The sequence below is a fragment of the Rattus rattus genome, chromosome 9, assembly GCF_011064425.1.
Source record: "Rattus rattus isolate New Zealand chromosome 9, Rrattus_CSIRO_v1, whole genome shotgun sequence".
Classification (NCBI taxonomy): domain Eukaryota; kingdom Metazoa; phylum Chordata; class Mammalia; order Rodentia; family Muridae; genus Rattus; species Rattus rattus.
Genome location: NC_046162.1, coordinates 91,290,142 through 91,306,804, shown reverse-complemented (window position 1 = coordinate 91,306,804; position 16,663 = coordinate 91,290,142). Strand labels below are relative to the sequence as shown.

The window sequence follows — 16,663 nt, the reverse complement described above, 5'->3', positions numbered from 1 at the left end:
CTCCCCCGAGAAAAGCTTCATGAGCTAAGCCCCCTAGCGACGACCCTGCAACCTGTACAAGACACCAAGCCAAGCTGAAGCCTGTTTCTGGGAGGTGCTAATATGAAGGGAAGAAAGAACAGATTACAGAGCACCAAGAAAGTGAACGGACCTGAGGCAATGTGGGCGCCTGCTTTGCACACCACTGTCTCCCCAGTGCACAGACGGGACCCACCATGATAAGACCAGCGGGCCCAGCTGTACGGAAGGTCAGGTGTCCCTCAGTGAGCACAGCTGAAGAGTGACAACATCCCCACTTGCCTCATGCAATAGCCAGACCTCTAGAGAGCCTGCCCGAGACAGGGCACCAAATCCTACCCAGTGACACGGCCCGGCAACTTCATTCCAGATACGATGAGTTCTGGTTGTGCCTTCTGTGCTTTCCATTTAAACAGGGAAAATGAGTGATGACTCTGGTGGAGCTCCAGTAACTCCTAAGAGATTGAAGAGAGACTAGCACACAGCCGGGCAGGTAGGAAGTGAGCATTAAACCTTGGCTACTTCCCCCTCCCCTTTTTAAATGCAGTATTGGAGATTTGAACCCAGAGCCTTAAGTATACAAGGCAACTGTTCTACCAGGGAGCTAGACTTCTCACCTCCTTTTTTTGAACTCCCTTTTCAACCCAGTGGAACTGCTCCACAGAGCAAAGCCATCAGCAGACAGCATGCTATCATGACCTAAGATCTTCACAAACAGCCTGCCCCTGGTCGGGGTCCCACAAGGGACGTCCCATGAGCTACGGCTCCCACCAAGAGTAGCTAAGAAGGGCCCTGTCCCGTGCCTCCTGGGATTCTGCCAGAAGTCTGATATAGTTGTATAAGCCAAACTCTCCAGCCAGGCACCTGTAATCCTAGCACCCAAGAGACAGAAACAGGAGAATAGCCATGAGTTCAAAACCAACCTAATCTATATGCTGAGTTCAGTCAAGGCTACATAATGAGACCTGTCTCAAGGTCCTATAGATAATTATGCATGTAATATATACATGCATATATACTTTATACACAAATATTTCAGATATACATATCCGAAATCTGGGGCTGGACAGATGGCACAGCAAGCAGTTAAGAGAATTTGCAGCTCCTGCAAAGGACTCAAGTTCATTTCTCAGCACGCACATGGCAGGGAACAAGCTGTAACTCCAGTTCCAGGCTTCTGATTCCCTCTTCTGGACTCCTCAGGCTCCTGCACACATGTGGTACACAAAGTCACACAAGCTCACATACAAATACCTTTCCTAAAACAACAACAACAAAACCCACAGAAATTCAAGGGAACACTGAGACTGGCCTGAATTCGTTGCCTTTCTACACACTGCTAGAGTGGGCTGCCCTGACCCAGCCTTCTGGGACTGCTTCCTGCCCTGTGCCATCACCTGTAGGAAACCAGTTCTATGTACTTCTTCTTCTAAAGGTGCCCTGTGCATGAATGTCACCAGGGCCCATCCAGGGAACGTTTATAGGTAGATAACAGACTCCACCAAACACTACAAGCAAAAGGACTCCTTAACACTTTACAGGCAGGTGGGGAAGTTTGAGAGTAGAAGTTACCCGGCTTGCCCCAAAGTCATCTAGACAGAAACAGCACTGATTACAAGCTGGGGGGCTTTTTGTTCTCTTGCACATCCACGGTCAAGATGCTCAGTCATAAAGGCATCTCCTACATAACCTGCCCAGTGCTGTTCTTAAATAGGGCCATCTACACAGAATAGTATACACACTAACTTAACCCAACAGAGTTGTCATCCAGTCCAACCCGCCCAGCCCCCAACCCCATGACTTAACCACAGAATGCGAGCTTTTCAGAGAAAGTGAAGGGAACCACTCCAAGCTCTTGTGGAGCAGATGGGGAAGCTAAGGCCCCAGAGATGAAATGATTCACCCAAACTAGCTGGTAAGAATCCTAAGGAACCGGCTCCAAGGTCAAAATTCCCATTCGAAATGGTATCCAAAGCCCTGTCTTTTCAGGGACCAGAAGGACCCTTCAAATACACCGCAAAGAACAGGGCGTGTGTCTTCTTCACACTGCAGAAGCCACCAGGGGTGACCTCACAATGCACGCAGTAGGGAGGCTGCTGCCTAACCAGCTCAGAGACTATAGCTGGAGACTCTGGGGTATCCGATGCCACAACTTTGCCAAAACGTGCAACATTTGAGGACAAAGAGAATTTGCAGAGAATAAAGAGTAAGCCATTCTACATACACTCTGGGATCCAGGAGCACCTCAAAGGGACCTGGGGAGGAGCGGCAAAGGCCAACACAGAACACTCAGCAGCCCAACAACCCAGCAGTGTAACAGATATACACTGCAGGACAACGACCCCAGAACTATGACACACAGGCCTCCTATTGTATCTGCTTAAAACGTGAACTTTGCTGGACACACAAGCTAAGCTGTGTTCAAGAAATCCACATGCAAAAAAACCCAGTGCAGGGCTTTGTTGGTTTGTTTTTAAAGCAAAGCCCTGGTCAGTCCTGCTATAGCAACTGTAACAAAAACCAATAATAAGAGCCAACACTCTTTGGAGTCTCCCAATAGTCCTGGCTTCATGGCCTCTATGAAAATACAACTAAGGGAGAGTCACCCTGAGCATTTTGGATTAAACAAGGATTCAGGCTTGTGGTGTGAGAGGAGGGAGGACTGGTCTTGTAATAATTACAGCAATCACCGGCTGGCTCTATGACAGCTGGCAGATGCAATTAGCAAGAGAGAGAGAGAGAGAGAGAGAGAGAGAGAGAGAGAGAGAGAGAGAGAGAGAAGGGGGGGAATTATGTATCTAATAAGACATCCTCAGATCTACAGACACCAAATGTGGCAATGAGGGGAATGAGGGGAGCAGGGGGGGCATTCTTCGGGACAGAGTTATTAACTGACCCTTCACTTTCAAAGGCCTTCCAGTCTCTAGGCAAAAGCAAGTTGGGAAGGCACTAGTTTTCCTCCAATGTGTAAGGGAGTGGGGAAGCGTTCCCTTCTGAAGTCCCAACCACCTTTCTGGCTGGTTCTTCCAAATCCTTTTAATGCTGCACTTCCCAACTATAATTTGAGAGAAGAGAACTCACACATTTTGTTTCTTCACTGCACTCCAGGGTCATCTCTGTCAGCAACCCCCTTAAGTAGCCTGTCCTTACCAAAGGTTCCCTTCCACACTATAATCCTTCCTAGGCCAAAGCTCAATGTTTGGGGTGGAGTAGGGAAGTCAACGGGTAATTTCATTTTAAGCAGTGAACCGCTGTGACATCGCCAAAGAAAAGCACCCCAACGCCCGAACAGCAAAAATGCTGTTTCAGCAAACACTTTTTGAAAAGCGGCAGAGACCTGGTGGAAAGGAAAGAGACAGACAAGGAAAGCGGGGTGTGAGGGGAAAGTTAGTGCTACCGACCGACGCTCACACTTCAGGGGACGTCCCCCCACCACCCCAGCCCACGCTACCGGACTTAAAGCACACGGAGAAAAGTCCAGCGCGTGATTCAGTGGGACAATAACCACTGTGGACACTGAAAAAGGGTGAGGGCGGAAAGGGGTTTGCAGTGGGATGCCCGCGTGCATCCTACCCGGCACGCTGGTCTTCGAGACTCGATCCAGTCCCACACTAACACCCCCTCCCCCAAAATTTTCCAAAGTGAGCGCCGGTCATAGGTCCTCACTCTGCCGCATCAGCGAGCTCCGGCAAGGGAGGAAGACTCCAAACAGCAGACCCGGCTGCAGGATGCAACTCGGGAAGGAAAGCAGTGGGGCGGCTCCCGAGCCACAGCCGGGTCCGGACATGGGGCGCAGCGGCCCCTTACCTCTAGTGTCCGGATCTCCTGCTGCGTGAGGTCGTTGGACACTGAGCACTTGGTGCGCAGCCCGCGCAGACTGCCGATGGAGATATCGATGAGCTTCTGCAGCTGGCCGCACTGCTGCAGCGCCCGGCTGGCGGCGGCCCCTGCGCCCCCGTCCGCGGCCGCCGAGGCGCCCCCGCCGCCGCCCTCCTTTTTCTCGCCCATCGCTGCTGCGCGCAACGCCGCTCTATCCATGCCTCGGCATCGGGGCCGCTGGGGGCCGAGGCGAGGTGCCCGGGGACACGGGCGCCTCCGCAGAGAAGTCCGGAGCCGGGAAGGCTGCACTAGGAGCGCCCCTCGGCGCCTCCGAAGCCTGCAGTCCCGAGAGCCTGCTGCTCAGTCCGCTCCTCCTACCACTCAGACGCGGCGGCAAAGCGAAAGCCTCCGCGACCCGACGGCTGTGGTTGCCGGAGCCTTTAAGCGACCTCGGGGGCCGGATCGGGGCCGCGGCGTATTCTGGGACTTGTAGTGCGCATCTTGCATCTGCCTTCTGGCCCGCGCCCTCGGGGCCCCGCCCGCACTCTGGCCCCGCCTGACGCCTAGAAGGGGCTGCTCTGCGCCTGCTCCAATTCGTGTGCGTCGTGGTCTTGGTAGTTTGATTCCCAATCCCCTTTCGTTCCTTTACCCCCATCTCCCACTACTACGCCCTTCTCACACACGCAAGCGCACACACATCAGTAGCTTCCCAAGACCGGCGAATGGGGTGGGGCAGGGGCTGATGGCCCAGACCCAGATAACCCCTGTCTTGTGGGAGCCTCAATAGGGTCCCAAATTTTTCGTGTGAGCTTAGGGGTTGCCGTGTATCGGAATGCACTAAGGATTGCTCAGCCGCAGAACATTCGCCTGACAAACACAAAGCCCTAGGTTTGATTCCCCAACACTATTGAAAGAAAAGAAAAAGAAACACCCACCTTCATCTAAATTTCACACTTGACTCTGAGTTGTCTTTGCGTTCACATAAAGCTTGACCTTGAATTGTCACACCAAAGTTAATATGCCGGCAAGGAGAAAGGACTTTCTTCTGTGTTCTATTTGCTCAACAAAATACGTTTAGTGTCCCATACCCTGCAGATGCCACGTGGGCAGGATATTAATTTGTTGAACACTTCTAAAGTTTCGGGGCAGAGAGAACCTGGCTTCAAATTTGATTCCTACCACTCCACTACCCAGTATGTGGGCTTTTCCTCTGAGTGCCCAAGTTTCCCCTTCACAGCCATCTAGCCCAGAGGGCGTCTAAAAAGGTTATTATATTTGTACAGCACCCAGATTAACTACTGGCATGTGTGATCATGTATACATGTTAGCTCCCTTCTAACCTCAGACTGTTCAGATGAGACCCTGAGCCTAAGCAGTCCGTGATCTTAGCAGCGGTATTCCCTGGTCCGCCCTAATCCAACGTATAAGCTTTATCACACCTGCTCACTCTCCTCTCCTGGTCGACTGTCTCACGTGTTCTAGCAATAAAAATGAAGTGAAAGCAAGCCAGGTGGCAGTGGCACCCAGGAGGCAGAGGCAGGAGGATCTCTGTGAGTTGGAAGCCAGCCTAGTCTTCAAAGCAAGTTCCAGGACAGTCAGGGCTAGACAGAGAAACCCTGTCTTTAGGCGGGGGAAAAAAGTGAAATTGAAGCCAGGTATGGTGCACACCTTTAATCTCAGCACTCCAGAGGCAGAGGCAGGAAGATCTCTGTAAGTTCAAGACCAATCTGGTCAAATCATGAATTCGAGACAGGCTTCGGCTATATAATGAGATCTTACCTCAAAACAGGGTTGAGATAGCACAGCAGTTAAGAGCTCTTGCTCCTACAGAGGGTGTGGAGTTCTGTTCCCAGCACCCATGTGATGGCTTACAACCATTTGTAACTTCAGTTCTAAGGGTTCTTCTAACCCTTCTAACTTCTGTGGGAACCAAGTATTCACATGGTTACACATACATGCATACATGCAGGCAAAACACTCATACCCATAAAATAAAATTAATCAAACAGAGCTATAATAAAACATCTATAATCCCAGCATTTACAGGCAGAGGCCGGAGGATTCCTTATGTGAGACCAGCCTAAGCTATCTAGCGGGACCCTGTCTTAAAGGGTTATGATGATACAACAATCCTCACTCTGTGAACAAGACTCCTGTGAAGTACTTACACATTCCCCGGCGCTGACTGTGGCCATAGCCAGCCCCACTCCAGACCCTGCATTAGAGGAGCAACTACCCGGAAATAAAGCTGCAATGGTGGTTTTCCAAGCTTGGACATCACAATCAGGGAGAGGACTCCTTCATCCTGGAATGATAGACCCATCCTGTAGTTTCCTGATCCATAGATCCGAGCCTGGGCCTTGAGAATTTGCATTTCTAGCAAGTCCTTAGGTGATACTGGCAACCATAGACAGCATGCTTTGAGAAGCCACAGTGCAGAAGTTGAATGGATTTCTCAATCTCTCTCCATCTTGTTGTTTTGAGGCAGGGTCTCTCACTGAACCTGGAGGTTGCCAGTTCTGCTAGACTAGTTGGCTAACAAGCCTCAGGAATCACAGGCGTGTCTTGTTGGTCCACATTTTACCTGGGTGTTAGAGCATCAAACTTAGGTCCTTAGGCTTGGATGGCAAGCACTTTACCAACTGAGAAATGTGGCCCAGGCCCCTTATTGTCCTGCGGCCTGTGGTACTCATGCTTACCCATGCCACCATGGTGACAGCAGCAGGGCTGGAGACAAACTTCAACCTCTTGGCTGCTGTTCTTGGGCAGCTGACCACATGTGTCATACATTCACACAGATACACATAAACATACATAAAAATAAATCTAAACCGAGCACACACACACACACACACACACACACACACACACACACGTCAACAATAAATTCAGAGAATATTGGGTGCCATAAAAGAAGAAAAAGAAGTATCTGAAGGTCACAGAACTGAGGTTGGTCGGTTTTATTTTGTTTTTGAAGCACTCACTATGTAGCCTAGGATGTGACCTTGATCCCCTCATCTTCCTGCCTCTGCCTTCCAAGTGACAGGATGACAAATGTGTACACAACACTGGGCTGTGCAGAGATCTGAATAAGGAAATGAAGCTACTTGTGCACGTGGTTCCCCAGGAAAGGGCCACTCCAAGCAGGGGCCATGTGCAAAGGCCCAGAGGCAGGAACGTGACACACTGCAGGAAGAGAAGGAAGACTCAGATCACCACAGCCTGATGAGAAAGAGCAGGAGGAGATGGTCCAGGGAAACGGGACGGGGCTAGGTAAAGCAGGGCATAGAAGGGAGGCTGGGAATTGTCTGTAAGCCTGTATCACTCCTGATATGGCACAAGACAATGGTAACTACATCACCTTGGAGCCCCTTAGAAATGTCCTGGGGGCAGGCAAGATGGCCCATGGACTGCCAAGCCAGAAGATATGAGGACAATCCCTGAGACTCACATGTTGGAAGGAGAGAACATACTCCCAAAAGTTGTCCTCTGACTGCCAGATGTAGGCCATGACACATTTACACACACGCGCACACCATATAAAAACACAGGGGAGGGTATATGAAGGAAAAACACGCCACCAAGAGCAAGGTGTAGCGGCCCAGGTACTAGAGAGGTAGGACAATCTGTTCACTGTCAGTTTCAGAGTTCTGTGACCAGCCTGGACTACCATGGGGTTGCTGGGAATTGAACTCAGGACCTCTGGAAGAGTAGTCAGTGCTCTTAACCACTGAGCCATTTCTCTAGCCCCATAATATATATTTCATAGAGATAATTAATTGTGTGTGTGTGTGTGTGTGTGTGAGAGAGAGAGAGAGAGAGAGAGAGAGAGAGAGAGAGAGAGAGAGAGAGAGAGAACAGGTCAGAGGAGACAACTTTGGTCCAGGGGCTGAACTGGGTCATCAGGCTTGGTAGTAACTGCCTTTACTTTCTGAGTCATCTTCCCTGCTTCCTTGATTGAAAAGAAGACAGGTGACTCTGTCTCGAGGAGCACACTGGTGCCTTAGGGTGTGCACTGTCTTTTTCCATAAGCACCCTCCTCTTCCCTCAAGCCTATCCTTAAATCTGTATTAAAACTATTTCTTGGGTTGAAGCTGGAGCTCAGCTAGCTCAGTGCTTGGGTAGTATGTACAAAACTCTAGATTCAATCTCCGGGACCACAGGAACCAGGTCTGGTGACACATGCCTGGAAACCCAGCGCTCAAGAGGCAGAGGGTAGAGGATCAGAAGTTCGAGGTCATCCCCCGCTACAAAATGTTCAAGGCCAGCTTGGGATATGTAAAACTCTATCTCAACTAAACAAACGCAAACCAAAACCAACAGAAAACCCAAGAACAGTCTCTTTCTCTCTTTAATTGTATTTATCGTTGTTAGCCTGTGAACATGCAAGCGGAGGTCAGGGGGCAGCTTTGTGGAGTCTCCTCTCTTACCTTTATGTGGACTCTGTGGGATTCAGGTCATCAGGGTGCAGAGGAAGTACTCTTGCTGGCTAAGCCTCTCACTGGCCCACAAACCTGTTTTTTAGTAAGCTCCAACTTTGTTTGATTATAAACAACAAAATACAGACTAGCAGTTGCAGGTATCCTACCTTAACCTCCTGTCACCCTGTCACCCTTTCAACATCTCCTGATTATCTAGAACACCTCATGCAGTGCCAATGCTGTGTATAGGGCTTTCCTAGTGTGTCACACAGGGAATGGTAACAAGAAAAAGTCTAAGAGGTGAGGGCCGTGGAAGAGCTCTCGTCTGACCAGCTCATGGCCCTGGGTTCCAACCATAGCAATAAAGGAGTGTCGTGTAGCTGTACATCTACTTTTGAAACACTTTTTAAAACAAGGTTTCACTCTGTCCCCCAGGCCAGCTTGGTGCCTGCTGCATGTATTCTGCTGGCTTCCAGCTCCATGTCCCCTTCATTCTCAGTCTCCTAGACACTAAGATTCCAGGTGTCAGCCACCACATCTAGTAGTGCTTGGTAGAATAGGAAGGACTTCGGAGCTCACAGTGAGCCTGTGCTGTCTTCCCAAGCTCTTCCTCGTTGCTTGCTACCCGGAAAACTACATAGGCTGCCTGAGGGCTGCAGAGTGAACCATGATTTCTGACCAAAGCCTGCAAGGCCTTTCCACGCCAGGTTCAGCCAGGCTCTTCAAGCTAATTACTACCCAAGGCTGTTTCAAATCAAGACCCTGACTTTAAAAATCTGACAGAAAGAGAAGCATCTCGGGCTGGAGAGATGACTCAGCGGTTAAGAGCACTGACTGCTCTTCCAGAGGTCCTGAGTTCAATTCCCACAACCGAATAGAGCCTCACAACCATCTGTAATGGGATCCGATGTCCTCATCTGAAGTGTCTGAAGAGGGGTTGGGGAGTTAGCTCAGTGGTAGAGCACTTGCCTAGCAAGCTCAAGGCCCTGGGTTCGGTCCCCAGCTCCGGAAAAAAAAAGAAAGAATGAAGTGTCTGAAGAGAGTGACTGTGTACTCATATAAAGTTTAAATTAAAAAAAGAAGCATCTCTCAAAAAAAAATACACAGACACCCTCAGTTGTGATAAAATACAGGCAAGGAGGGTTTGGGTCTCCAGGTTATCCACGAACCTCAGAACTAAAGATGAGGTTTGGAATGCTGTGTGACGGTTGGTCCTCACTACCCTTACTCTCAGGGTGGGGATGGGTCATGGTGGGCTTTCATACCATGATGCTTAAGCTGTCATTTTTCAAACATGTCTTTAGTCATTTGTGGGGTGTGTGTGTGTGTGTGTGTGTGTGTGTGTGTGTGTATGTGTGTGTGAGAGAGAGAGTGGTGTGTATGTGTGTGCATGTGAGAGAGAGAGAATGTGTGTGTTGTGTGTGTTAGAGTGTGTGTGTGGTGTGCATGTGAGAGAGAGGGTGGTGTGTGTGTGATTGTATGTGTGCTCTTGTGTGCACATGAAAAGTGGAGGTCAGAGGAAAATCCATGGGATTAGGGGATTGAACTCAGATCATCAGACTTGGCACCTTTACTCACTCAGCCATCTTGCTAACCCCTCCAGCACCCCCTCCCCCAAACACAGTATCTCTGTGGAGCCCTAGACAATCTCACAACATTCCCGCCTCAGTCTCCCTAGGGCTAGTACTGCAGGTGAATGCCACCACACAGGCTTCAGGTTGTCACTTGTAGCTGCAGTCTGGTTTCTCCACATTTTTACTTGGTCTATTGAGCTAACTCACAGACACCTACCCTGTCAAAATAGCAGAATCATCTTCCCAGCATCCACAATCCATAGAATTCTGCTCCCCAACCCATCTCCCTAACTAGTCCGTGAGTCTCTGTACATTAGGGTTGACCAATGTCACCATGACAAAGCTCTGTATATTTCCAAGACTTTATATCTTTATCTGCAAAAAGTGAGTCTAGAAGGGCTGGTGAGATGGTTCAGTTGGTAGAGCACACAAACTTGAGTTCAATCTCTAAAACTCACAGAAAGAATGGACAAATGACCAACTCTGTGACGCTGTCCTCTGATTGGCACACATGTGCTCACACACATACAAATAATAAAACATTTTAAATACTTAATAAGATCTAAGAGCCCCTCTTTCCAAGTGGCCGCAGGGTGGAAGAAGAAAGCAGCTAGGGCTGCCTCCCCTTCAGTAGCTAAGGTGTGATTGCATAGGCTGAAGGCGAGAGGCATTCAGGCAGCCAGAAACCAAGCCTGACCCACAGCATGCGTTCTAGAACACACACCATTACCACTGGTGCAGTGTGGTCAGAACCAGACTCTAGGCCAGGCCCCAAGAGGAGCCAAGTTGAAAAATAGGCTTCTTATCAGGTGCTGGGTTATAATCAACACTTAGGAGAGTGAGACAGGAGGATTGTTGTGAGTTCTCAGTAAGCCTGGGCTACATTATGAAATCCTGTATCAAAATACCAAAAGGAGAGAATGAAAGAAAAATAACCTTAGGATTGAAACTAAAGTCTCTCTCTCTCTCTCTCTCTCTCTCTCTCTCTCTCTCTCTCTCTCTCTCTCTGTCACACACACACACAGACACAGACACAGACACGGTTTTAGGTGCCCAATTAAAAGAAAACATAACTACATTCTCAGAGGTGTAGAGAGAAATTAGCCAAAAGAGGCTAGAAGGAGATACAAGACCCTTTGGCTTCCAGTTACTACCTAGGCTATTTATCCTCCACCACTTTCAAAATCTTTGCTGGTTTGAAGCCACTGGGGTACAGCATCTTATGACAATTTCCTTCCCAAGCTGGTTTGCTCCAGAGCCCAGGCCACCAGGGTCTTCTCTTGATATACCCTGAGCTCTGGCTTCCTCACCACACCTAAGCTTCATCAAAACCTGCTGCCCTTCGTGTACCTCCCCTTCAATCCTATGGGCACAGCTAACATCCACAGTTCACACAGCCACGCCCTCCTGCATGCCTGGGCTGAAGCAGCTGTCGATGGTGGAAATCCCTGCCACCCACTGCCCTTTAATGCATGACCACAGACCTCAAATTGGCAGTGTCTAGGCCTGGCAGTTTCACCAGCCTTTCCTAGACAGTTCATGTTCCTGTTCTCTAGGACAGCTATTCCATATGCTCTCTCCTCTGAACACAAAGTCCCCTGCCCTCCTCTGCTGTGGGTCCTGGTTCCTTGAGAAACCAGAAGCCTACACACCAAGTCTGCCAACCTTCCTGCCTTGGGCCTAAGATTCTACCCAGTCTCTGTCCTTGAACCACAGAAGTGCCTCTGTTTAAGTCTAAGTTGGACTTGGACTCTAGCTCTGATTCCAGCCGGTGGAGCAGGCTCGGCACTTCTGAACCACAGGATCCTTGTCTCTTCAGCATCGTTTTACCCCACTGGCCTTGTTATGGTCTCCCTACCTTTTTTTTTTTTTTTTTTTTTTCCCGGAGCTGGGGACCAACCCAGGGCCTTGCGCTTATAGGCAAGTGCTCTACCACTGAGCTAAATCCCCAACCCTCTCCCTACCTTTCAGACAGGGTCTCACTATGCAGCACTGGCTGGCCTGGAACTCACTGTGTAGACCAAGCTACCCTTGACGCCCAGAGATCTACCTGTGTCTGCCTCCTGAACGCTGAGATCAAAAGAACGCACTACACTGTATGGTACTGGTACACTCATTTAATCCCAGCATGCTCAGGGAGCAAAGGAGGGGGATCTCTGAGTTCCAGGACAGCCTGGTCTACAAAACAAGCTCCAGGACAGCCAGAACTGCACAGAGAAACCCTGTCTCAAAAAACAAACAAACAACAAAACAGTACACACCACTATGCCAGGTGACTTGTTTGGTTTTTTGACACAGTTTCTCTTGTATCCCAGGCTGGGTTTAAACCCAAAATGAAGCCAAGGATGACCTTGAACTCCCTATCTTCCTGATCTTGCCTCTGTAGTGCTGGAAGTATAGGCTTGTGCTAGTACACCCAGTTTAAGAATTACTGAAGATCATCATATCTGAGTAAGTATCATATCATTCGCACTAGGCTGGCACTCTACCAACTAAGCTATACTCCCCGCCCATTCAGCGTCTTACTCAATAGTGTTGCCCTTTCCTGTACCCTCAATACTTTGAACAATGCACCATGTACAGCAGGTGCGAGGTAGTTGTTGAACGAATTCGTAGTAGAGAACTCTGCAAACTCAATACTGGAAGATCAAATCGATAACTCAAGAACTTCGTTATGCTTTTAGAATAAAGACTCTGTTACAAAGCAATAGTGAAAAGACTGTATGGTATTGGTACAGAGACAGGCAGATAGATCAATGGAATAGAATTGAAGACCCAGAAATGAAACCACACACCTATGGTCACTTAATCTTTGACAAAGGAGCTAAAAACCATCCAGTGGGGAAAAAAAGAAAGCATTTTCAACAAATGGTGCTGGTTCAACTGGCAGTCAGCGTGTAGAAGAATGCAAATCAATCCATGCTTATCACCCTGTACAAAGCTCAAGTCCAAGTGGATCAAGGACATCCACATAAAACCAGATACACTGAAACTAATAGAAGAGAAAGTGGGGAAGATCCTCGAACACATGGACACGGGAAATTTTCCTCAACACCAATGGCTTATGCTCTAAGATCAAGAATCAACAAATGGGACCTCATAAAATTGCAAAGCTTCTGTAAGGCAAAGGACACTGTCAATAGGACAAAACGGCAAGCAATAGACTGGGAAAAGATCTTTACCAATCCTACACCTGCTAGAGGGGGTAATATCCAATATATACAAAGAACTCAAGAAGTTAGACTCTGAAGAACCAAACAATCCTATTGAGCTAAAAAGAATTCTCAACTGAGGAATATCGAGTGGCTGAGAAGTACCTAAAGAAATGTTCAACATCCTTAGTCATCCAGGTAATGCAAATCAAAACAACCTGAGATTCCACCTCACACCAGTCAGAATGGCTAAGATCAAAAGCTCAGGTGACAGCAGATGCTGGCGAGGATGTGGAGAAAGAGGACCCATTGCTGGTGGGATTGCAAGCTGGTACAACCACTCTGGGAATTAATCTTGCGGTTCCTCAAAAAATTGGACATAGCACTACCTGAGGACCCAGCTATATCACTCCTTTCAGGCATATACTCAAAAGATGCTTCAACATATAACAAGGACACATGCTCCACTATGTTCACAGCAGCCTTATTTATAATAGCCAGAGGCTGGAAAGAACACAGATGCCCTTCAACAGAGGAATGGATACAGAAAATGTAGTACATCTACGTAATGGAGTACTACTCAGCTATCAAAAACAATGACTTCATGAACTTCATAGGCAAATAGATAGAACTAGAAAATATCATCCTGAGTGAGGTAACCCAATCAATATATATATATATATATATATATATATATATATATATATATATATATATATACACACACACACATGGTATGCACTCACTGATAAGTGGATATTAGCCTAAAAGCTCAGAATACCCAAGATACAATTCACAAACCACATGAAGCTCAAGAAGAAGAAAGACCAAAGTGTGGATGCTTCAGGCCTTCTTAGAAGAGGGAACAAAAATACTCAAAGGAGGAAATATGAAGACAAAGTATGGAACAGAGACTGAAGGAAAGGCCACCTAGAGACTGTCCCGCCTGGGGATCCAGTTCATATATATACAGCCACCAAACCCAGACAATATCACTGATGCCAAGAAGTGCATGCTGACAGGAGTCTGAGATAGCTGTCACCTGAGAGGCTTTGTCAGAGCATGACAAATATAGAGGTAGACGCTCATAGCCAACCATTGAACTGAAAGCAGGGTCACCAATGGAGGAGTTAGAGAAAGGACTGAAGAAGCTGAAGGGGTTTGCAACCCCATAGAAAGAACAATAATATCAACCAACCAGACTCCCCCAGAGCTCCCAGGGACTAAACCACCATCTCAAGAGTACACATGGAGGGACCATGGCTCCAGAGCATGTCCCCTCTGTAGCAGAGAATGGCCTTGTCTGGCATCAATGGGAGGAGAGGCCCTTGGTCCTGTCAAGGCTCAATGCCTCGGTGTAGGGGAATGTCAGGGCAGGGAGGGAGTGGGTGGGTGGGTGAGGGAGCACCATCATAGAAGCAGGGGGAGGGGGAGGGGATATCATGTTTCTAGAGGGGAAACCGGGAAAAGGGATAATATTTAAAATGTAAATTAAAAAAAGAATAATGGGGGTTGGGGATTTAGCTCAGTGGTAGAGTGCTTGCCTAGCAAGGGCAAGGCCCTGGGTTCAGTCCCCAGCTCCGAAAAAAAAAAAAGGAAAAAAAATTAAGATTTATTTTATTTTATACATTTGGGTGTTTTGTTGCACATAGGCATATCGTGAGCATGTGTGGTGAATGCCTGTGGAGTTCAGAAGAGGGCATCATCTAGGCCCGGAGTTACGTGCAGTTGTGAGCTGCCATGTGGATACTAGGAACAGAACCACAGGTCCTCTTTAAAAGCAACAAGTGTTCTTAACTGCTGAGCCATCTCTCTTACTCCTTCTATTACATTTTTTTTTCTTTTTTCCGGGGCTGGGGACCGAACCCAGGACCTTGCGCTTCCTAGGCAAGCGCTCTACCACTGAGCCAAATCCCCAACCCCTCTATTACATTTTTGTTTGATTTTTATTTGGGGACAGAGTCATGCTATGTGACCCAAACTGATGTCAAACTGCATCCTCCTGCTTCAGCCCCGCAGGCATCACAAGTCTGCACCAACAATTCATTATCCATTACATTTAGGTATCTATATGTATTTACATGTATATGCATCTAATGTATATGCATTCTACTCAGAAGAGATGAAAACGCCTGATGACCTGGTCCAGCACAATTGGCAGAAATGGGACCTGTAAGTAAGCTGTGACAATACCAGTCCACACTCAACCCCACAAGATATCAAATCCGTGTGTACGCTGTAGTCAAACAGTGTCTCGGTTCTCCAATGCTGTAATTCTGAGTTTTAGCATGGGTTACCTACAGAGTCCCAAGCCAACTGCTCTTCAGATCACCTTGGTGTGGAGACCACTACTCATTTTGACTCCTGCATTCTGAGAACCTCTGAGGAACCGGCATCATCTCCTCCTTCACCTCCGAGCTGGCCCACATCACTTCCAAATCTCCAACATTCCCAGTGCTTAGCACCAGCGCCATGGAGCAGCCTGCTCCAGGTCATATGCTCTGTCTCCAGGGCCGAAACGTTAACCAACTCCTTCCGTGACACCCCAAACTCTTCATTCCCTTGCTGTGGACTGTGTGGGCTTCTTGTGGAAGGGACCTTGGCAGGAACCACAGCGATCCTTGATGAAGTTCGTGGGCCAATTTAAGCTAAAAAAACTCCTTCCCTGACTGTGTTTACTGTATTAGGAGGGTTTGTTTTACTGTAAGAGGAGGCAGGACCAACCTCAGCCCAGAAGGCAAAGGATGATGGGAACAGTGTACCCCCTGAAGCCCTCAGCAGGGCAGCCTGAGCTCGGAATCCCACGGTTCACAGGTGTCCACTGTCTTTCCTGCCACGTGCTTCTTCCCAGAGCCTGGTGCAGCTGGAACGCTGCGGGCGGGAGGCAGGTGTTTGGGTGGGGAAGGTGCTCCAAAACAGCCTGTGATTATTTACGAACTTGCAGCTAGCATCCCAACAGAAACACGCCCTCTCGGCAAGCCTGCCCTATTCCCTGTGCCCAGCATCCAGGTTGCTTACAAATGGGGGTGATGTGGGTCTTTTCCGTGCCCACTCCCCATCTCTTTACTTTTTAAAGACAAGGTTAAAGCGGAAATTTCTGGTTTCTTTGGAGACTCAGTTGTATCATGTGATGTGTTTTTGGAAGCTGTCTTGTGAAAGGGCATGGTGATGTTTAGAAAGAATATAAATATGTCTTCGCTGACGACAGTCTTGCATTGGTACGCCCTGTAGCGCTCTGCTGGTCTTCACTGATCCTCCTTGTCATGTCTTTGAAGAATGAAACTTGCCCAAGAACGTCTCTGGTATTCCGGCTGCTTCTTGCTCCTTGCTGCTTTTGCAGACTCGTGCCGATTAGGCAGAGCCTCACAGTTTCTTCTGGATCGAGCCACTGCTACTGATTCATGTTAGGTGTTTTGGACTGGACTGCTGATATCCTGACAATGAAGGTTGGAATTGCCCCCAAAGACCTACTTCTAAACAGGTCCACAGTCTTCTGTTTCCTACTAACCTTTATTTTTTCCTACCTCTGGTAGGTGGGGTAGAAGGGAAGTTGAAGCATTTAAGAACCCTTATTAAAGTAGGTTTCAAAAAAATCTAAGCTTACTCAAGTTCTTATATAATCCAGGCTGACTTCCAACATACTGGATTATAGCGTGCACCACCACCACCAGGGCTGTGT

General features: G+C 48.3%; 1 protein-coding gene across 3 annotated transcripts in view; it reads right to left on the bottom strand.

The window, feature by feature from the left end:
* Ksr1 (kinase suppressor of ras 1) overlaps window positions 1–4,278 on the bottom strand; it is a 131,998-nt gene extending 127,720 nt beyond the window's left edge. Inside the window, exon 1 of one of the 3 annotated variants that reach the window (XM_032911857.1) lies at window positions 3,826–4,278. In XM_032911857.1, the coding sequence (XP_032767748.1) occupies window positions 3,826–4,056 (231 nt within the window). In that variant the 5' untranslated portion in view covers window positions 4,057–4,278. The remainder of the gene's footprint in view (window positions 1–3,825) is intronic. The other 2 variants (XM_032911858.1, XM_032911856.1) reach the window with 2 other exon arrangements.
* Window positions 4,279–16,663: the final 12,385 nt, after the last annotated feature.